The 23,332-nt window shown below is 41.7% G+C and overlaps 1 protein-coding gene across 2 annotated transcripts in view; it reads left to right on the top strand.

Moving 5' to 3' along the window:
- The window catches only part of LOC121282077 (transmembrane 9 superfamily member 2-like), a 105,167-nt gene that overhangs the window by 5,159 nt on the left and 76,676 nt on the right, over positions 1-23,332 (top strand). For both annotated transcript variants that reach the window (XM_041195509.1, XM_041195510.1), the window contains 2 exons: positions 7,554-7,621; positions 23,118-23,211. In XM_041195509.1, coding sequence (XP_041051443.1) covers positions 7,554-7,621; positions 23,118-23,211 — 162 coding nt within the window. The remainder of the gene's footprint in view (positions 1-7,553; positions 7,622-23,117; positions 23,212-23,332) is intronic.

The raw sequence follows: 23,332 nt of genomic DNA, 5'->3' as shown, positions 1-23,332 counted from the left end.
TTCTTCACTCAAAGGCTTATGATTCTTTGGAATTCTATACTACAGGGAGCTGTGGATGTTCAGCTATTGAATATATTCAAGTGAGAGATTGACAGACTTTTGAATCTTAAGATATATGTGGTCAGGGTGAGAAGACGTATTTGAGGTAGAAGATCATCCTTGATCTTGTAACATCCGATCAAGGAGCAGAAGTAGGCCGCTCAGCCCCTTTAGCCTGCTTCGCCATTTATGAGATCATGGCTGATCTGATAGTAACCTGAAATCTGCATCTCCCTATCCCTGATAACCTATTGACCCTTTGCTTTCAAAGAATCTATCCACCTCTGCCTTAAAAATATACAAAGACTCAGCTTCCACCACCTTTTCAGGAAGAGAGTTCCAAAGACTCACGACCCTCTGAGTGAAAAAAATTTCACCTCATCTCTGTTAAATGGGTGACCCTTATTTTTAAACAGTGGCCCCCTCAAGATCTTGTATGTTCAACCAAGTCCCCTCTTACTCTTATCTCCAGTGGATACAAGCCTAGTGTGTCCAACCCTTCCTCATAAGACAGCCCGTCCATTCCAGGTATTAGTCCGGTAAACCTTCTCTGAACTGCTTCCAAGGTATTTACATCCTTCCATAAATAAGGCGACCAGTACTGTACAACTGAAGCATTACCTCACTACTTTTGTATTCAATTCCCCTTGCAATAAATTATAACATCCTATTAGCTTTCCTTATTACTGCTGTACTAGCTTTTTTTGCGATTCATGCACCAGGACACCCAGATCCCTCTGCATCTCAGAGCCCTGCAATCTCTCCCTATTTAGATAATATGCTTCACTTTTATTCTTCTTGCCAAAATATACAATTTCCCATTTCCCCCACATTATACTCCATTTGCCAGATCTTTGCCCACTCACTTAAACTTTCTATATCTGTTTGTAGCCTCCCTATGTCCTCTTCACAACTTATTTTCCTACCTATTTTTGTGTCAATGGCAAATTTGGCAACCATCCCTTCATCCTAGTCATTTATATAAATTGTAAATAGTTGAGGTCCCAGCACTGATCCCTGTGGCACACCACTCATTACATCTTGCCAACCTGAAAAAGACCCATTTAGAACTTAAGAAATAGGAGCAGGAGTAGGCCATTCAGCCCCTCAAGCCTGCCCCACCATTCAATAAGGTCATGGCTGATCTGTCCCAGGCCTGAACTCCTCTTTCGTGCCGGCTCCTTTTTTGTGCAGACTCCTCATAGCCCTCAACTCCCTGATATTTCAAAAATCTACCTACTTCCTGTGTAAATACTTTGTGATCTAGCCTCCACAACTCTGAGGTAGAGAATTACAGACATTTACTACCCTCTGAGAGAAGAAATTCCTTTGCATCTGTTTTAAATGAGCGTCCCCTTATTCTGTAACTATGCCCCCTGGTTGGAGCTTCCCTCACTAGTGGAAACACCTTTTCATCATCTACCCTGTCAAACACCCTCAGAATGTTATACGTTTCAATAAGATCACCCTTCATTTTTCTAAACTCCAATGAATAAAGGCCTAATCTGTTTAGCTGTTCTTGATGAGTCAACCTCTTCATCCCAGGAATCAGCCTAATGAATCTCTTTTGAACTGCTTCCAATGCCAGTATATCCTTTCTTAAATACGGGGTCCAAAACTGTGCGCAGTACTTCAGGTGTGGCCTTATCAACACCCTGTACAGTTGAAACAAGGCTAATGTTTTTTAAACTCCAACCCCCTAGCAATACAGGCCAAAATCCCATTTACCTTCTTAATTACTTGCTGCACCTGCATGCTAACTTTTTTTGTTTCATGCACAAGAACACCCAGGTCCCTCTGTGCTGCATTTTTTTGGCATCTCTCTCCATTTTAAATAATAGTCTGCCTTTTGATTTTTCTTACTAAAGTACATGACCTCACACTTTCCTACATTAAACTCCATCTACCAAGTTTTTGCCCACTCACTCAACCTCTCTATATCCCCTTGCAGATTCCTTATGTCCTCATCACAACATGCCCTCCCGCCTATTTTCTTATCATGAGCAAATTTGGATACATTACACTCTGCCCCCTCCTCCAAGTCATTAATATAGATAGTAATTAATTGAGGCCCTAGGACTGATCCTTGTGGCACTCTACTAGTTATGCCTTTCCAACCTGAATAAGACCCATTAATCCCTACTCTGTCTTCTGTGCGTTAATCAATCCTCAATCCATGCTAGTATGTTGCCCCTAATATCGTGAGCTCCTATCTTGTGCAATAACCCTTTATGTGGCACCTTACTGAATGCCTTCTGGAAGCCCAAATACACAAAGCTACTGGTTCCCCTTTAGGGAATTATTTATGCCTACTCTCTGCTTCCTGTCAGCTGACCAATCTTCTACCTGTGCCAATATGTTACCCCCTATACCATGAGCTTTAATTTTCCACAATAAATTTTGATGTGCCACTTTATCAAATCAATCAATTATTGAATAGCAGAGCTGGCTTTAAGGGTCGAATGATTTACTCCAGCTCTTTTTCTTTTTAATGCCTGATGGTAGTTCTAAACTTTTTTGGAAATAATAATGAACTTGTTGTTTCTAACCATAGTAAAGCATGTTGCTGGAGTGCAGTTGGAGGTGAAAGTAACGGTCATTGTTGTCTAAGATAACTGCTATGCTGCAGAGACCACAAGATAGCTATAAATTAAGGAACGTTGTTTAGCTGAGGTAACCACATTACAAATACAGATGAGGAAGGCCATTTGCTATTTTTTAGCTCAATTTCCCGTCAATTACTTCGATTGGATAACCTACTCTCTCAGCTTCCTGTGCCGACCAGAGGATTCACAGGCAAAAGGCAAATGTGCTGGCCAATGGAGGCCAGAATCACCAGTGGACAGCCCTGCATTTGGGGATCCTCTTTGGAACCACGTGGGATGAGTATATTGCACAAAACACCAATGTGGGTTGCTTCACAGCCCCAGGTTTCAGTGTTCATCTTGTGGCCTTGTTAAAAAATGTGCTCCATAATTACACTGGAGATTGCAGCAATCTTTTTTCATTATCTGAAAGGGTTCCTCTTTTACGCCACCCTCTCTATCATCAGTGATATTGGGTGTTTGGCATGAGGGTGAGAGAAGGGAGAATGATCCCTTAGTAGATTTGCTCCTGTGCATGGCTAAGCCTGCTGTCCAGGAGGTGTGGCATCTGACCATTTGCTGCTCTTTCAGACTTTGCACCTGGTGATCTTGGATCGCATGGTGCTCACCAGTATGCTTGAAGTCACCACAGCACATTATTGCTTATTGATCGTAAAATTTGAATGATGTATTGTATTCATGATGTTCTCCTCTTGGGGAGGGCATGTATGCAAAATGTACCATGGTGACTTTGGACTCGCCGCAGTGTCAGTCTGATCTGTTGTTGGACAGTAGACCCAGAAAGTTGTGACAATTCTCCCATCATTGCATCCAACAATCTCTCAAATATTCTAATATCTTTGTCTTCTCTACTTCATCTGGATGTCAATTTCCTGTGCCAATCATTAACCAATATTACATCAACCTGAAATGCATGCTTGTACTTCTGGTAAACAAATCACATGAATTTTTTTATATACCAAAAACTTGTAAGTGGGGTGTTTGTTGTGAGCTAGGGGGTAGGCATTTGGAGCTGCTGCTTTCAATGGCTATTATGAGGTCCATTGTAAAGGATATTTAGGGTAGAGTAAAAAGAAGCTGTGGGCTAGACAAATAGGAATTCAAGCCTGGGTAAAGATATTTGTAGGCGTTTTGGACAGTGCTGGGTTGGGTGGGCAGCTGAAAGAGGCAAACAGCATAGATTATGGTGTGGCTGGTGAAGATTGGCATTGAAGTCTGGTGCAGTAGGAGATGGAGATATGGTTAATATGGAGGGTTGGCCTTTTGGGACTGGAGCAGCAACTGAATGCACAAGAAGTGGAGACCATGGACTAGATCAAAGGGCAGGACCTTCTCTAGCTTGTACTCCTGTTATTTTGACTGTATAGTTCCCAATCGTTTTGGGGTTACTGGTTACTGCTCCACAGTGGGTATATTGTATTGTGCTTACTAGGATTCTACATCACTTTCAATCATTTCCCAGCTATTTTAGTACCATTCATCGAACACTTGGGTGTTAATGTTGACCTCTTATTGATTAGAATTAATGTGTTAACTTTTTCCAGCCACTGTTCTACCAACTGAGGTAACCAGCCACAATTTATTTATTTACAGCCTGGCATAAACAAGTTGGTTTGAATGATTTTGCTGATAATGAACATGCCAACATTTTGAAGTTGAAGTTTGGGACGGAGGCTTTTGATTAACCTACAATCCATTATATTGTGTAAAATTGACTCAGGAATTCATTACAAGCCCTGATAACTTGATACTCCTTGATGTTTCATGATACCCTTCTTCAAGATAACCTCTTCTCAGATTACCTGCAGCAGACATCAGGTGCTCTGTCCTGCAATTTTGAGGACAGTCCTTTAGCCCGTTAAATATTTTAGAATGTAACCAATTTCGTGATCCGTGTCCCAAATAGGCTAATTGTCCTTTAAAATGGTTAATGATAAAGTGTCCAATAGTATGAAAACAAAATGCTGTGTTACAGACAGGAGGGAGCCCTAATTTCTCCTTTCACCAGTCCATAAATAAAGATATTTTTGATCTGCTTCCCCCTTTACAAGTGGTGTATTTTCCAACCCCTCAGTTTTGATGTGATCCAATTTCTATTAATAACCCCTTGAGATAGGATGAACTCAATGGATTAGTTTATTTTCACACTCTGAAACTGCGGGAGGAGGGTTGCAACATTGCGTCCTGTACTTTCATACAGTAAAAGAAGGATAGACAAAAGAGAGATTTACAGGGCAAAGACCATAGAGAAAAGAATTGTTTCACATGGATTCCAGAGGCAAAGCCCGATGAGGTATTTTTCATAGAGGTCGGTGGGCTGAAAACCAGTGCTGCTTAATTCATTTTTCCGGCGGTGTTGGGTTCACGTGATGAGATAGGCATGTAGAGATGAATCGCTGTAATAGGTGAGGGTGCAGGTTTCCAGTGGAGGCAGTGTAGCTGGGGGCCAGATGTTCAATCTGGGCAGAGCCCCTTTTCTGTGATGCTGCTTGGAGGATGGTAAACAGCAGACTGAGATTTTGCAGTGCAGCAAGGCAATATGACTGGTTCCACAAGCTAGGAGCCCATGTCACATGACTTCTACCTCTTCACATTGTCTTTCGTCTGGGCCTGCAAGATGGTTAAACCTCTCAACCATGAGGAATTGAAAGGAAGTTTGCAGGGCCCTTTGTCCGAGCAGATGAATAGAGTCCGATTGGCGAACGTGGGTTATGAAATACAGCACTCTTGAATTTAGCCTGTGCAGCCAACCATTAATGTCTCTTCAGAGACACTGCTACTGTTAAATGGCAACATCTGGCAATGTCTGTTAAATTCACTTTCAGTTTGATTCACTGCATAAGGAGACTATTTGGTTCTGCTGGTTCCTTGTACTTTCCAGGTAGCTCCTTTTGTTCAAAGCTCACAGACAAACACAGCTTCAGCCATTTTAAAAGGTCTTTGTCCAGTTTTTTAAATTTTAGAAATAGTCATGAGGATATCTGTATATTTTAAACATATACAGTGTGAGGCTTTAGCCCCCTCACAGCTGGAAATACTTAGCAGGGCAACCAGTGTCCGTGGAGAGAAAAACAAGAATTAACTCTGTTTCTCTCTCCACAGATGCTACCCGACCACCTCAGTATTGGCAGTGTTTTATGTTCTTACTGCAGATGCTGGGAACCTGAAATATTTTGTTTTTCTTAGAGTCTGATGATGGCTTACTGCACTGATGAACAACTGCACTTTGCACTTCCTGACACTTTTAACCAGCTGCTCAGTCGCTGCTCCTTGGTGTGTTGGTATACAAGTGCTATACAATTAATTTCTTTTTGTGTGTTCAAAAACATGCCCTTCTTGGATTACTGCTCTTAGCACTGCCTGCACTTAGTGCAACTTAAACAAGCAAATTGCTGAACGAAGCGGACTTCACCCAGGATCAGAATCCTCTCAACTACTGATAAATTTATAGTGAATTTTTGGGTTCCTAGCCAAATCAATTAACATAACAGGACTTAAAAGATCTGAAACAGTCTGACACAGTCTGGGATTAATTTTCGACATTGAAGTTTCTCTATATCTGTTTTCTTTACAGAATGATGTTTTAAAATCTGGACATTGTTCAAGTTCAGTGCCCTGTTAGCCTATCATCTTCATGAGAGTTGAAGTTCACACAGGGTTTTAACATTTGGATGTCTTCCCGTAATAGTTCATTATGGACTTGGTATGCAATGAGACAGATATAAACCGCGACTGTTAAATGGCAACATCTATTAATGTTCTGATGAAGAGTCATTCAGCCTCAAAGCGTTAACTGTATTCCTCTCCGCAGATGCTGTCAGACCTGTTGAGTTTTTCCAGGTATTTTTGTTTTTGCTTTGGATTTCCAGCATCTGCGGTTTTTTGCTTTTATCTATTGATGCCTGTTGAATTCGCTTTCAGTTTGATTCATAGAACGATACACTGCATGAGGAGACTATTCGGCCCAGTGTGGCTCTGCTGATTCTTTGAAGGACCTATCCAATTAGCTACACTCCCCTGCTCTTTCCCCATTGCCCTGTAAATTTGTCGGTTTCAAGTATTTATCCAGTTCCATTTTCAAAGTTAATATTGAATCTGCTTCCACTGCCCTTTGCAGGCAGTGAATTCTAGATCATCGTAACTTGTGTGGAAAACTCTTACCTCCTCTCTGGTTCCTTTGCATATTATTTTAAATCTGTGCGCTCTGGTTACTAACCCTCTTGCCAGTGGAAACAATTTCTCCTTACCTTACCACAACCCTTCATAAAGAATTGAACTGTAATTATAACATTTACCCGAACAGTTTTTCCCTGTAAATATCTTATCTGCTAAAGCTGGTTTCAAGTTCTGTGGCATTAACTTTGTGAGGTTTTCAGTATAGACCAAGAACTGAACACGCGACCTTGCTGATATGTTACTTGTAACTTCATTGACTCACTAAGCCACAAGGCCACATCCATCATTGTTTGCACCAGAATAATCTAGAGGAGAAAAATATATCTTCACGTAGCAATTTAATTTCCATTATCCTTTTCTGAACAATATCTTGCATAGTGTTAAGTTTCTGATGAGACAGATGAAAGAATCGTTACAATATTATGTACTGATGCATTTACAGCTTTATAACTAAAAAAATTTCTTAGATTATTTACATTAATAAATTTGCAGGTGATCTCTAGTATGCATGCATGTAAGCAATAAGCATGGGATGAATTATAATGTTTTCAGTAAATAGACAACATTGCCCAGAATTATAGATATTATTTCCCCCTCTTCCTTCAAAATTGCTGAGTGGAAAACTTAGGCGTTTTAGTAAAATCTTAACATTTTGAATACAGCAGTAAAGTTACAGTTTGTTGAAAGTTTATTTAAAATGCAAATACTTAAGTTTGTTTTTTCTATTTTCAGTCAAACATTGAAGTATTTGTAAATAGATTGGACTCTGTGGAATCTGTCCTACCATATGAATACGATGCGTAAGTATATTTAAAAGTTGCCCGTCAATTATATTTTAACAATGCTGATTAATCTATATTTGAGTGTATTGTGGCTGGCCAGAATCCCCCTCAGCTGCTTTTCAAAAGTGCATTGAATATCACTGGCTAGTTATCTTTGGCACTGAAGGTGGGTGGAGGCAATGTTTTCATCCCTTAGTCTTTTTGTGTGTTTGTAAACAAAGTATCTCAAACTAATGGATGGATTTCAATGAGACTTGGTACCCAGATAGAATATGACCCAGGGAAGAACAGATTAGTTTTTGGTGATGACGTAGATCTGGATCCTGCAATTTTTTTTGAAGGACCTGTTAACATTGACATTTTCATTTCAAATGTTGTGGATTGTCACAGCTGCTGTGGTGCAATTTGTAATAGCTGTCCAAATGTGCACAGCATTTTCATAGGTTGTTGGATGCAGATTGGCCTGAAGCCTCCTCAGTTAGATGTAGGCACTTAATACAAAGATTTATTTTTTCAGCTTTGTAGTTAGAGCAAATATCAGGCAGGGGGAAGCCTCAAGAAAGAGCTGCGTAATTGTAATTATGTTGAGTAATTATAGTTTGGTAGCTACAGTGTGGTGGAGGTATGCGCTCAGAGCGCACTCCACTGGTTCATGGAATGTTTTCATAGTTATGGGCTAGGAATAGGAGGGAGAGCTTTAGATTTGTGAGGCATTGGGATTGGTCCTGGGACAGGTGAGACCTGTACAAGAAGGATGGGTTACATCTCAACAGGACTGGGTGTCCTCGCGGGGAGGTTTGCTAGCGCTGTTGGGGATGCTTTAAACTAGATTGGCAGGAGGGTGGGAACCTGAGGGGAAATTCAGAGTGGAGTGGAGAGGAGAAAAACTGGCAGTGGGGAGTAGAGAAATATTAACTCCTAATGAGGATATATCAGGGAGTAGTATCAAGGTACGTAGAATACTTGGAGAGTTTGATAGAATTAGAGTAGGCAAAAGTAAGTCATTGGATGGGGTCAGAATAAGGGGGAATGTTTAAAAAAAAGTCTAAATCAAGGCTAATGTGTATGTATGTGAATGCACGAAGTGTGGTCAATAAGATTGGTTAACTGCAGGCATAGGATGACAAATACAATTATGGTATTGCAAAAACAAAGACCTGGCTCAAAGAAGGGCAGGACTAAATATTCCATGGTACAAGGTGTTTAGGAGAGACAGGAAAGAAAGAAAAGTTGGGGAGCGGTAGTATTGACTAAAGATGGCATCACAGGACTGGAGAGAGGATGTTCCAGAGAGGTCAAGGACGGGGAAAAAAGCATATAATTGTGCAAAGACAGATGGAATTCCGGAAGATTGGACAGAATATAAGGAACAGCGAAGAATGACTAAAAGACCAATAAGGAGGTAAAAATTAGAGTATGAGAGAAATCTGGCGAGAAATATTAAAAAAATAGAGTTTTTATAAATATGTTAAAAAAGAGTTAACAGAGTGAGTGTTGGTCCTATAGAAATCCAGTCTGGAAAATTGGTAATAGGAAAACAAGGAGATGGCAAATGAATTGAACAGGTATTTTGCATCAGTTTTCACTATAGAAGATACAAGTAACATCCCAGAAGCAGAGCTAGACCAGGAAATGGATGTAGTGAATGAAGTCAAGAAAATTACAGGAAAGTGGTACTGAGTAAATTGTTGGAACTGTGAGCTGATAAGAGCCTGGGTCCTGATGGACTTCATCCTAGAGTCTTAAAAGAAGTGTCTAGTGAGATCATTGATGTATTGGTTTTAATCTTCCACAATTCCCGAGATTCAGGCAAGGTCCCATTAGATTGGAAGATAGCAAATTTAACTCCATTATTCAAAAAGAGGAGACAAAAGTGGAAAACTGCAGGCCTGTTAGCTTAACATCTGTCAAAGGGAAAATTTTAGAAGCTATTATTAAATAAGTTATAGCAGGGCACTTGGATAAGCTCAAGGTCATCAGGCAAAGTCAACGTGGTTTTGTCAAAGGGAAATCGTGTTTAACCAATTTATTGGAGTTTTTTGAGGAAGCAACTTGTACTATGGATAAAGGGGAACCAGTGGATGTACTATACTTAGATTTCCAAAAGGCATTTTAGAAAGTGCCACATCAAAGGTTATTGCAGAAAATAAAAGCTCATGGTGTAGGGGATAACATATTGGCATGGATAGAAGGTTGGCTGGCTAACCAGAAGCAGAGTAGGTGTAAATGGGTCTTTTTCAGCTTGGCAAGATGTAACGATTGGTGTGCCACAGCGATCAGTGCTGAGACCTCAACTGTTCACAATTTATGTAAATGACTTGGATGAAGGGATGGTTGCCAAATTTGCTGATGACACAAAGATAGATAGGAAATTAAGTTGTGAAGAGGACATGAGGCTACAAACAGATATAGATAGGTTAAGTGAGTGGGCAAAGATCTGGCAAATGGAGTATAATGTGGGGAAATGTTAAATTTATAAGCCAAGCTATTCCAGTACAGCTACAACACTGGCATCTACCCGGCTATGTGGAAAATTGCCCAGGTATGAACCAAGCAATGAGTAACCCACCTACTAACCCCCCAAAACCTGTCCGCTATCTACAAGACACAAGTTAGGAGTGTGATGGAATACTCTCCACTTGCCTGGATGAGTGCAGCTCCAACAACACTCAAGAAGCTTGGCACCATCCAGGACAAAGCAGCCTGCTTGATTGGCATCACATCCACAAACATTCACTCCCTGCACCACCGATGCACAGTATTAGCAGTGTGTACCATCTACAAGATATACTGCAGGAATTCACCAAGGCTGCTTAGGCAGCACCTTCCAAACCCACGACCACTACCATCTGGAAGGACAAGGACAGCAGATAGATGGGAACACCACCACCTAGAAGTTCCCCTCCAAGTCACTCACCGCTGTGACTTGGAAATACATTGCTGTTCCTTCACTGTTGCTGGGTCAAGATCCTGGCACTCCCTTCCTAACAACAGTGTACCAACACCGTATGGACTGCAGTAGTTCAAGAAGGCAGCTCACCACCACCTTCTCAAGGGCATTTAGGGATGGGCAATAAATGCTGGCCCAGCCAGCAAAGCCAACATCCCATGAATGAATGTAAAAAATAATGTGGGAAACTGTGAAGTTGTCCATTTTGGCAGGAAGAATGAAAGTGAAACATATTATTTAAATGGTGAGAGATTGCAGATTTGAGGTGCAGAGGGATCTGGGTGTCCTGGTGCATGAATCACAAAAGGCTAGTATGCAAGTATTTAGGAAAGCTAATAGAATGTTATAATTTATTGTGAGGAGAATTGAATACAAAAGTCGGGGAGGGTGGGGTGGTGGTGCACGCTTTTGTTGTACAGGGCACTAGTGAGACCACTTTTGGAGAACTGTGCGCAGTATTGGTCACCTTAATTAAGGAAGAATGTAAATGCGTTGGAAGCAGTTCTGAGGAGGTTTACCAGACTAATACCTGGAATGGGTGGGTTGTCTTATGAAGAAAGGCTGGGGAGGTTAGGCTTGTATCTGCTGGAGTTTGGAAGAGTAAGAGGTGAGTTGATTGAAACCTTTAAGATCCAGCGGGGTCTTGACAGGGTGGATGTGGAGAGGATGTTTCCTCTTGTGGGAGAATCTTGAACTAGGGGTCACTGTTTAAAAATAAGGGGTCGCCCATTTAAAACAGATGAGGTGAAATTTTTTCAGAGGTTCATGAGCCTTTGGAACTCAATTCCTGAAAAGGTGGTGGAAGCAGAGTCTTTGAATATTTTTATGGCAGAGGTGGGTAGATCCTTGGTAAGCAAGTGGGGGCTGGTGATAGATTATCGTTGGTTAGTGGGGTGCAGATTTCTGGTTACTATCAGATCAGCCATGACCTTATTAAATATAGCAGGCTCAAGGGGCTGAATGGCCTACTCCTATTTCTTGTTGGTATGTTCGCACTTATGTTCGTCAGAATGAAAAAGGTGCAATAGCATTGATTGGTGTAGTATATAGACCACCAACTTGTGGAAGGGATGTAGAGAAACAAATTTGCAAAGAAATTAGAAAGGTGCAAGAATTAGAGTGTAGTCATAATGGAGGACTTCAGTTACCCAAATATAGACTGGGATAGGAATAGTACGGTGGGGCAAGAGTTCCTGGTATGTGTTCAAAATCATTTTCTGCAGCAGTATGTTTCCATTCCAACAAGAGGGCAGGCACCATTAGACTTGGTTCTAGGGAATGAGTTGGCCTTAGATCAGATATCAATGGGAGAGCATTTAGGGGACAGTGACCATTGTATCATAAGGTTTAGGTTGGCTGTTGAAAAGGACAGGGCACAATCCAGAGCAGGGATGATTAATTGCAAGAAAGCCAAATTTGATGGGATGAGAATGCACCTGAGTCAAGTGAGTTGGAATCAAATATTGTCAGAAAAGACGGTGACTGAAAAATGGGCTACCTTCAAAGAAAAAGTATTGCAGGGAATGTCAAGATATGTCCCCTTGAAGGGCAAAGGTAGAGCAAATAAATCCAGAATGTCCTGGATGATGAGAGAGAGAGAAAGGTGAAGATGAAAAGGAAGAAGTGCGTGTATGACAGATGTCAGGTAGAAAATAACAATGGAGAATCAGGCCGACTATAGAAGGACCAGAGGGGAAATGAAGAAACTAATTTAAAAAAAGCAAGGAATAGTGCCTGGCAAGAGAATGGCAGCTAACATAAAAGGGAATCCCAAGGTCTTTGAGAAGCATATAAAAGGGTGGTAAAAGAAAGATTAGGACCAATTAGGTATTTAAAAAGGGGACTTGCGTGTGGAGGCAGGAGAAATAGCGGTGGTATTAAACAAATACTTTGCATCTGTCTTTACAAAGGAAGAAGGTGAGAGAGGAGGTAACTGGTTCACTATAAGAATTGACAATTGAGAAGGAAGAGGTGTTAGGCTATCTTTACTTAAAATAGAAGGTACCAGGGGTGGATGAGATGCATTTGAGGGAAATGAGTGTGGAAATTGCAGAGGCACTAGTGATAATCTTCCAGTCTTCCTGGTGTGGTGCCAGAGAACTGGAGAATTGCGAATGTTGCATCTTTATTTAACAAGGGGTGCAAGGATAAAGCAGGCAGCGACAGACCAGTCAGTTTGACTTCAGTGAGAGGGAGCCTTCTGGAAACTTTAGTATGGGATAGAATCTCTAATCACTTAGACAAGTGCAGGATAATTAAGGAAAGCTAGCATGGAATCATTGAGGGAAAATCGTGTTTAACTAGCTTGGTGGAGTATTTTGAGGAGCTAACAGAGAAGGTTGATAACGGAAATGCTGTTGATGTGTATACGGATTTTCAAAAGGCATTTGATAAAGTGCCACTCAATAGGCTTGTGAGCAAAATTCTAGCTGATGGACTGAGAGAGAAAGTAGGCATTTGGAGAAGAAATTGGCTGAGTGACCCGAAACAGAGAGTAGTGGTAAATGGTTGTTTTTCATATTGGAGGAAGATTTGCCATGGAGTTCCCCAGGGGTCACTGTTAGGATCCTTGCTGCTGCTGAAATATATTAATGACCTAGACTTCGGTGTTTGGGACATGATTTCAAAATTTGCAGATGATACAAAGATTGGAAATGCTGTCAAGTGTGCTGAGTCTTGAACTTCAAAAGGACATAGACAAGCGGCAGATGAAGTTCAATGTAGAGAAGTGTGAGGTGATTCATTTTGGCAGGAGGAAAAGGTGAGACGGTATAAAATAAGGGGAGAAACTCTAAACGAGGTGCAGGAACAGACTGGTGTATATGTACAAAGGTCATTGAAGATGGCAGGGCATGTTGAGAGAGCAATTAAAGCATATCGTGTCTTAGGATTTATTAGCAGGCGTATTGAGGACAAGAGTAAGGAAGTTGTGTTGAACTTGTACAAGACACTAGTTAGGCCTCATCTGGAGTACTGCATCCAGCTCTGGGCACCATACTTGAGAAAGGACGTGAAGGCATTGGAGGAGATTCACAAGAATGATTCCAGGCATAAAGAACTTAGTTATTAGGATAGATTGGAGAGGCTGTGACTGTTTTCCTTGGAGAAAAGAAAGATGAGAGGAGACTTGATGGAGGTATTCAAGATCCGGAGGGGTATGGACACGGTAAATAGTGAGAAATTGTTCCCACTCGAGAGCATCAAGAACTACAGAACAGGGGAATGGGACTCGGTTTGAGAGCCAGTGCAGACTTGATGGGCTGAATGGCTGCCTTCTGCACTAAAGATTCTGGGATAGGAGATAATTTTATCTCATTGCCTTGCATTTCATTTCATGAATCTTTTGAAGTTAGGTTCTAAGGTTTTTCTAAGAATTTGGTTTAACTGTGAACCATACAGGATCTTGAAAGGCCTGTCACTTTTACTCAGTCATCACTGTTTTTACCTGATGAAAATTTATGTTAAGATTTTTTGAAATCCCTTTTGTCAAAGTGTTTCACTGAGGAGATCTTCTGTTTGACAATTATAGTTTGATTTCTCAACACTTTGTTGCCCGTTAACATTAAAGCAAAATGTTGCTGTGAACTTCCATGGATTAAATGCTGCAATTGATGTCTTTTGAATGCTATAGAGCAAATGCACGGTTATTTCCAACTTAAATTCCATATCCTTATTTAGGAACTGTATGTAATACTGGAAGCTGCCTGCACGACTTGAGCACAAATGACATTAAAAGTCGAGCATGTTGTTGCTTTGCTGTGCTTTTCATCTTTGCCTCCAACGAACATAAGCTGTCCACATCTGGAGCTTGAAAATTATTTTCCTTGGAGGTAATTGCCTGATGTGGATAATGCTACTTATGCATCCTCCAGAAATCATATAGTGTCACAATAATTAGAAAGTTCCTTTTTGGTTTTTGATCCAAAATCGTTAACCCTTACTATAAAGTGATAGTCAGAAACCAGGCAGTATGCAAAATAATGAGGGGTGCATTGCCATAACTCCCTAGGTTTTACTTTTATAAATGGACGTACTGCACTCTAAACTTGTTGAGATGAAAACATCCATTAGTTCTTGGGGCTGACTATTTGAATCAGTCAGTCAGATGACTAGATGTTTATACCTGATCAAGTTGAGAATTTTAGCTTCATTAAGCCAGACCCATGGGCGAAGCTGCTTTCAAATCCTAAATATTGCAAAATGTTGTATTAATCAAACAAAAAATGAGCCTGAACTGACATTTCACCTGCTGATTTGTCGGGGCCCTTCCCTAGGGCTCCCTGGCTGTGGCCCCCTGCTGTCTGGAAAGCCCATAAATTTGGCCAGCTGATGGGTGAGGAACAGAGTTAAAAGATGATAGAGATCCTCTAAATCCCCTACTTTGAGTCCTTCAGCTGCTTCTAACTTTCCCTGCTCTTTCCTTACCTTCCTATTAATATCAAAGCCTTTTTGTTGGTAACAATTAGTATGTTGCAGCTGATGTAAATGACTTCCATGATTGAATGTGACCTTGCCAAATGAGCTTCTGTTTTAAAAAAAAGTTGATGTATTTTCCACAAGTTCATGAAGTGAATTTGATCAAACCCTTTGTTTATCTTACTGGCTGAGATGGAAAGTGAACTTGGTAAGAATCTTGCAGTATAGAAGGAAGCCTTTTGCCCATTATGCACTGTACTGGCACAGTGGCCGTGCTATCCCATTCGTCCCAGTCTCCACTCTTTCCCCAGTGCCCTGCAAATGTTTGTTTTCCTAGTAAATTAGATTTGATATTGAGGAATGAGTCATTTCATGTTGATCCATTTCCCTTTCTCCCAATTTTGTTTCTATCATCTTCCCTTCCTTCTGAACGTTCTGCTGTGCTGGTTTATGGTATTTTTTTATTTATAGGATGTGGGTGCGGTGGGCTTGACCAGCATTTATTGCCCATCCCTAATTGCCCTTGAGAAGGTGGTGGTGAGCTGCCACCTTGAACCACTGCAGTCCATGTGGTGTAGGTGCACCCACAGTGCTGTTAGAGAGGGAGTTCCAGGATTTTGACCCAGCGACAGTGAAGGAACGGTGATATATTTCCAAGTCAGGATGTTAGTGGCTTGGAGTGGAACTTCAAAGTAGTGGTGTTTCCTTGTGTCTGCTGCCCTTCTAACTTCTAGATGGTAGTGGTGGTGTATTTGGAAGATGCTGTTTAAGGAGCCTTGTTGAGTTCCTGCAATGCATCTTGTAGATGGTACACAGGTGGTGGAGGAAGTGAATGATTGTGGATGTGGTGACAATCAAGCGGGCTGCTTTGCCCTGGATGGTGTCAAGCTTCTCGAATGTTGTTGGAGCTGCACTCATCCAGGCAAGTGGGGAATATTCCATCACACTCCTGACTTGTGCCTTGTAGATGGTGGACAGGCTTTGGGGAGTCAGGAGGTGAGTTACTTGCTGCAGGATTCCTAGCCACAGTATTTATTTTTTTTTTGAGTTTTCACATTTTATTTCGCAACTACTGTACATGAAGGCACAGTACCACAACAGACCAATGTACAAGATCTTCTCATGACCAGCATCTGAAGTGCCTCTAAATTGTTGGTCTTAGAAAAAGATGTATAAACAGAAGCACAGAGTCCATTTGCCATGTAAGATTCAACAAAGACTGATCAGTACTGCATCTTCAGCAGTTGTTCACCTGGACCTCTGCCTCATCTTTCGTCTTTTACGCTTCAGCCTGCGCATACGCTTCTTCTGCCACTTAGCTGTCATGTCAACAAGGATCTCAAAATCCCAGAACCGAAATGGCTAGTCTGTCACTCTATCAGTAATTACATGTCAAGGCCCAATAACCACCTTCTTGTTGACTGGCAATTACATTGTATAGCAATTGTATTAAGATGATTACATTGTTAAAGCAGGTGATGGGCATTGGCTCAGGCATAAATGGGTACAGCTGTAACTTCTCAGGGTGGGAAAAGAAGTCTGTCACTGTTGAGCTGGCCGAAAGAATAATCCTGCTTGAGGTAAAAGACCAGCTTCAGCCTCATTCTTCCCTTATATACAATAATTGGAGTTAACGTTCCCATTCAGTTTCTGGTCAATGGTAACCCCCAGGGTGTTGATAGTGGGGGATTCAGCGATGGTAATGCCATTGAATGTCATAGGGCAATGGGTAGAATCTCTCTTGTTGGAGATGGCCATTGCCTGGCATTTATGTGGCATGAATGTTACTTGCCACTTGACAATATCCAGGCTTCAGCTGATCAGGTCTTGCTACATTTGGACATGGACTGCTTCAGTACCTGAGGAGTCACAAATGCTGTTGACCATTGTGCAATTATCAGCGAACATTCCCACCCCTGGCTTTATGATGGAAGTAAGGCCATTGATGAATCAGCTGAAGGTGGTTGGCCTAGGCCTAAGGAACTCCTGCATTGATGCTCTGGGACTGAAATGATTGGCCTCCCACAACCACAGCCACCTACCTTTGTGCTAGATATGATTCCAACCAGTGGAAAGTTTTCCCCCTGATTCACATTGACTCCAGTTTTGCTAGGGCTCCTTGATGCCACACTCGGTCGAATGCTGCCTTGACATCAAGGGCAGTCACCCTCAACTCACCTTGGGAGTTCAGCTCTTTTGTCCATGTTTGAACTAAGGTTGTAAGGATGTCAGGAACTGAGTGGCCCTGGCAGAACCCAAACTGAGCGTCAGTGAGCAGGTTTATTGCTAAGCAAGTGCTGTTTGATAGTACTGTTGATGACTCCCACCACTTTTTGCTCGTGATTGAAAGTAGACTGATGGGGTGGTAATCGGCCAGGTTGCATTTGCCCGTTTTATTTGTGGACAGGGCATAACTGGGCAATTTTCCACATTATTGGGTAGATGCCAATGTTGTAGCTGTACTGGAATGGCTTGGCTAGGGGCGCAGCTAGTTCTGGAGCACAAGTCTTCAGTACTATTGCTGGAATGTTGTCAGGCTCCATAATCTTTGCAGTATGCAGTGTCTTCAGCCATTTCATGATATCATGTGGAGTGAACCAAATTGGCTGAGGACTGGCATCTGTGATGCTGGAGACCTCTGGAGAAGGCCAAGATGGATCATCCACTTGGTACTCCTGGCTGAAGATGGTTGCAAATGCTTCGGCCTTGTCTTTTCCAGTGATGTGCTGGATCCCCCATGATTGAGGATGGAGATATTTGTGGAGCCTCCTCTTGTTAATTGTTGTAACACCATTCACAACTGGATGTGGAAGGACAGCAGAGCTTAGATCTGATTATCTGCTTGTGGGATCGCTTAGCTCTGTCTGTTGCATGCTGCTCTTGCAGTTTGGCATGCAAGTTGTCCTGTGTTGTAGCTTCAGGTTAACACCTCATATATATATAGGGATGTCTAGTGCTGCTCCTGGCATGCTTTCTTGCACTAACACAAATAAAAACAGAAAATACTGGAAAAACTCAATAGGTTCTGCAGCATCTGTGGAGAGAGAAACAGAGTTAACGTTTCGAGTTCTCATGACCCTTCTGGTTGAATACGATACTGTTGCTGCTGATGGCCCACAGCCCCTCATGGGTGCCCGGCCTTGAGTTGTGAGATCTGTTCTGAATCTATCCCATTAAGCTAGGCCACACAACATGTTGCGAATGCAGGACTTCATCTCCACAGGGAAGGTATGGTGGTAATTTTTACCTACGCTGTCATGGATAAATGTGCCTGTGACAGTTGGTTTGGTGAGGACAATGTCGAAAAAATATTTCCTCTTGTTGGTTCCCTCACCACCTGCTGCAGAGCCAGTCTAGCAACTATGTCCTTTCGGACTTGGCCAGCTCAGTCAGTGGTGCTGCTGAGTCACTCTTGGTATGGACATTGAACTCCCCCGCCCAGAGTACATTCTGTGCCCTTGCCACTCGCCATGTTTCTTCCAAGTGTGCTCAACCTAGAGGAGCACTGATTCATCAGCTGAGGGGGATGGTAGGTGGAAATCAGGAGGTTTCCTTGCCATGCTTGACCTGGTCTCATGAGACTTCATAGGGTCCGGAGTCAACCTTGAGGACTCTCAGGGAAACTCCTTCCTGGCTGTGTAATGCTGTAGCGCTACCTTTGGTGGGTTTGTCATGTCGGTGGGTCGGGACATACCCAGGGATGATGGTGGTGTCTAGGACAATGGCTGTCCTGTATCATGCTGAGTATGGCTATGTCAGATTGCTGCTTGACTAGTCTGTGGCAGCTCTCCTGATTTTCGTACAAACCACTAGATGTTGGGAAGGAGGAGATTGCAGTGTTGACAGGGTGGGGTGTGCCATTGTCTATTCCGGTGCCGAAGCCCATCTGTTGTTCCTTCAGGTTTTGTTCCTTATTGATTTTTCTGTTGTGGTTTGATACATCTGAGTTGCTTGCTAGGCCATTTCGCAGAGTAGTTAAGAGTCAACCACATTGCGGTGGATCTGGAGTTGCATATAGGCCAGATGAGACAAGGAGACAGATTTCTTTCCCTAAATAACATTCGTGAAGTTAAGATCGGAGCAGCAGTTTTGGGTGACTTCATGTTTACTTGGGTGGGGGGGTTAGAATGTGAATGACCAGACAGGTGTACATTGGAATAAAAACAAAAACAGAATTACCTGGAAAAACTCAGCAGGTCTGGCAGCATCGGCGGAGAAGAAAAGAGTTGACGTTTCGAGTCCTCATGACCCTTCGACAGAACTTGAGTTCGAGTCCAAGAAAGAATTGAAATATAAGCTGGTTTAAGGTGTGTGTGTGGGGGGTGGAGACAGAGAGAGAGAGAGAGAGAGAGAGAGAGGAGTGGGGGTGTGGTTGTAGGGACAAACAATAGTGATAGAAGCAAATCATCAAAAGATGTCAACAACAATAGTACAAAAGAACACATTGGTGTTAAAGTTAAAGTTGGTGATATTATCTAAACGAATGTGCTAATTAAGAATGGATGGTAGGGCACTCAAGGTATAGCTCTAGTGGGGGTGGGGAGAGCATAAAAGGTTCAGAGTAGTTAAGAGTCAACCACTTTGCCGTGGATCTGGAGTTGCATATAGATCAGATGAGACAAGGAGGCAGATTTATTTCCCTAAATAACATGCATGAAGTTAAGATCGGAGCAGCAGTTTTGGGTGAAGCAGCATTTCATTTGCATTTCCCCCAACTTAGTCTACTGCATTCGTTGCTCCCAATGTGGTCTCCTCTACATTGGAGAGACCAAACGTAAACTGGGCGACCGCTTTGCAGAACACCCGCGGTCTGTCCGCAAGAATGACCCAAACCTCCCTGTCGCTTGCCATTTTAACACTCCACCCTGCTCTCTTGCCCACATGTCTGTCCTTGGCTTGCTACATTGTTCCAGTGAAGCCCAATGCAAACTGGAGGAACAACACCTCATCTTCCGACTAGGCACTTTACAGCCTTCCGGACTGAATATTGAATTCAACAACTTTAGGTCGTGAGCTCCCTCCCCCATCCCCACCCCCTTTCTGTTTCCCCCTTCCTTTTTTTTTCCAATAAATTATAAAGATTTTCCTTTTCCCACCTATTTCCATTATTTTAAAAAAAAATTTTTTTAAATTTAAAAAAAAATTTTTAAAAAATCTTTTATGCTCTCCCCACCCTCACTAGAGCTATACCTTGAGTGCCCCACCATCCATTCTTAATTAGCACATTCGTTTAGATAATATCACCAACTTTAACTTTAACACCTATGTGTTCTTTTATACTATTGTTGTTGACATCTTTTGATGATCTGCTTCTATCACTGCTTGTTTGTCCCTACAACCACACCCCCACTCCACTTCTCTCTCTCTCTCTCTCTCTCCCCGCCCCCCACACACGCACGTTAAACCAGCTTATATTTCAACTCTTTCTTGGACTCGAACCAAGTTCTGTCGAAGGGTCATGAGGACTCGAAACGTCAACTCTTTTCTTCTCCGCCGATGCTGCCAGACCTGCTGAGTTTTTCCAGGTAATTCTGTTTTTGTTTTTGTTTTGGATTTCCAGCATCCGCAGTTTTTTTGTTTTTATCTCTGTACATTGGAATAGTTGGGTCTAGAGGTAACAAACTCATGGATGACTGTATACCATTGTGCTGATGCCTCAGCCAGATCTGAGAGGCAGATTTAATCAAGATCTTTAAAGGAGAATGAGGTCATTATCTCAAAATTTGCAGGCACTGGGGAAAAGGAATGGGATGAGGTAGTTGTTCTTGCTGAGAGACAGCACAGATGTGTGGGACGAATGGCCTCCTCTGACCATTTTAGGATTCTATGATTTGCACATTAAACATTGTCAGCTGTATGTGTGGTAATGTCTGAAAACCCATCTTTGTTTCAGATTCCAAAACATGCTACTGGGAGATGTGCACTTTCCTTGTTTGCTCGATTAGGTTATACTATCTGCTCATTGGGGTATGCCTGTCTGACGGAAGTCCCGAGGGCTGAGATACAAGTTGATGAAGCTAAAGCTTCAGAGTTACAGATTTGTGCTGGTTTGTTGCTAGGGTTTAACTATCTAAAATTGTGCAGCTTAATACTAGTAAGTTTCTTGCTCCTTGTACACCTAGCATCATCCTATCCATTAGGGAATTAGCTTGCAAGATTATCTGATGGGGAGACATCTGGTGTCCAGCAATAGGGCTAACTCTCCATGATTCATTAGTCTGGCAGACTGGCTGACTAGTCATTAGGCTGCCCATTTAGGTACTGAATTACTGATCCAGCCACCAAGTGTTTCTCTGTTCTGAAGAGCTTAGAGTCCATAAAGAACAAACAGTCACATTGATTCAAAAATAATTGACCATGCATTACAAAGGAATGGAATTCTGTTAATTGTAAATTGAGCCAGTGAGGCTAGTCTGTGGGTACATTGTTTATATTTTTGGAATGCCTTAAATTTAAAAATATAGAACTCTTGGAGGTTGATTGGGAAAAAAAACCACCAAAATTTAAATCTAATTGAAGGTATGACCATAGAACATAAGAAATAAGAGCAGGATTGGACCATACAGCCTGTTGATCTTGCTCCCCCATTTCATATAATCATGTTTTTTCTTGGGCATTTTCCTGCCCATTCGCCATTTCCCTTGATTCCCTGAGAAACCAGAAATCTATCTTAGCCTAAATATATTTACTAGTGCATCCATCCACAACCCTCTGGGACCATCCATTTAAAAAAAAAACACTTGTGGGATGTAAACTACAAATTGCCAAGTCCAGGTTTATTGCCTGTTCCTAATTTCCTTGTGGGCAATTAAGAGTGAACCATTGGTATTCCGGAGAAGAGCCATATTGGACTCGAAACATTAACTTTGTTTGTATCGCGCACAGATGGTGCCAGACGTGCTGAGTTTTTCCAGCACATTCTGTTTATATTTCATATTTTCCAGCATTTTGGTTTTATGTAAGAGTGAACCATGCTGGTTTAGACTGGAGTCGCATATTGGCTGAAAAAAGGGCATTAGGGAACCAGTTGGGTTTTTATCAAAGTTCAATGGCTGTAATGTTTGTTTTATTATAATTGGCTTTTTATTCTCAAAGTGCCATGGTGGAATTTGTACTTGCGATCTTTGGATTATTAGTCCAGGCCTCTGGATTGCTAGTTCATGTAACCACTACACTTTCGTACACCTGTATAAAATGCTGAAGTTAGCTCAAGTGTAATGAGTTCACGGTTAACATGCTTCGGGTGATTTTTCATGGGCGGATAGTTTTACCATTGAGTAGCAGGTATACAAAACAGAATCTCAAAGGGTAGTTGGTTGATGATGTGTCGCTAAATTCCTTGAAGAGCAGGATGACGAGCTGGTTGGTGTGTGGTTCAGTGTTATTTGGATAAATGTAAGTAATGAGATACTCGGGCTGCGAGAGGGGGATGAGCAAGATTTGAAGAAAAGATTGAATTTTTAGGAAAGGCCTGGGCTGAGCATCAGAGATGTAGTGATGGATAAATATTCTGAGGTTTTGCCTTCATGATTACAGTGTTTATGTCAGGGAGCATTTATGGAGTTGTTCTTCTCAGGAACTTCGGGATAGATTCCATGATCGGGTCAATTGCAGGTTGAACGGAGCAGGTTTGCTGGAGTGAATGACCCTTTCTTGTTTGGTGCTCTGTATAACGTTTTGTTAACATAAACGGCATTACTCATGTGCCAGGAAAGGTTAGACTCTCCTGTTTAAATGTAGTATCGCACTGGCACTCATCTGGTGTTCATTTCATATTAGTACAGTGAGAACCTTCAATCTTAAATTTGGTTAAAAACTGGTGGGCCTACCTTAGGTCATGTGTGCCAACAAGAATGAATGTAGCAACATGTAAACAAGTGGGTTTGGGGTTGCACATTACTCATGAAGGCATCATTGTTTGATGTTGCATGGTTATTGTTTTTTTTTTGATTTTCAAGTTGGAATGTTTTCTTGAATTTTTTGTCCAAATTATAAATAGAGCATTACAATGTGACAGCTCATCAATTTTGCTTCCAGTTGTTGTGGTATCAGCTACACCTGTTGTATTAAAAGAAACATTTATCATGCTTTTGCTTGTAGTTAAACTGGAGTGATGATACAATTATAATTAGGTGTTTGCTTTCAAAGGTTTGACTTTTGTCAGAACGAAACTGAGAAACGACCTTCTGAAAATTTGGGACAGGTGTTGTTTGGAGAGAGGATCGAGTCATCTCCATACAAGGTACTGCACTTTGAGACTTTTGAAACATGATTAGCAGTGATTGAAGTATTTCACTTTCATTATGTAAAGGTAAGATTAAAATTAGCTGGTATCCGATCAAACTCCATTGTCAATGAAAGAG

This window comes from Carcharodon carcharias, chromosome 9, assembly GCF_017639515.1.
Source record: "Carcharodon carcharias isolate sCarCar2 chromosome 9, sCarCar2.pri, whole genome shotgun sequence".
Taxonomy (NCBI): Eukaryota; Metazoa; Chordata; class Chondrichthyes; order Lamniformes; family Lamnidae; genus Carcharodon; species Carcharodon carcharias.
Note: the sequence above shows the minus strand (reverse complement) of the source record. Positions and strands in the feature narration are given on the sequence as shown.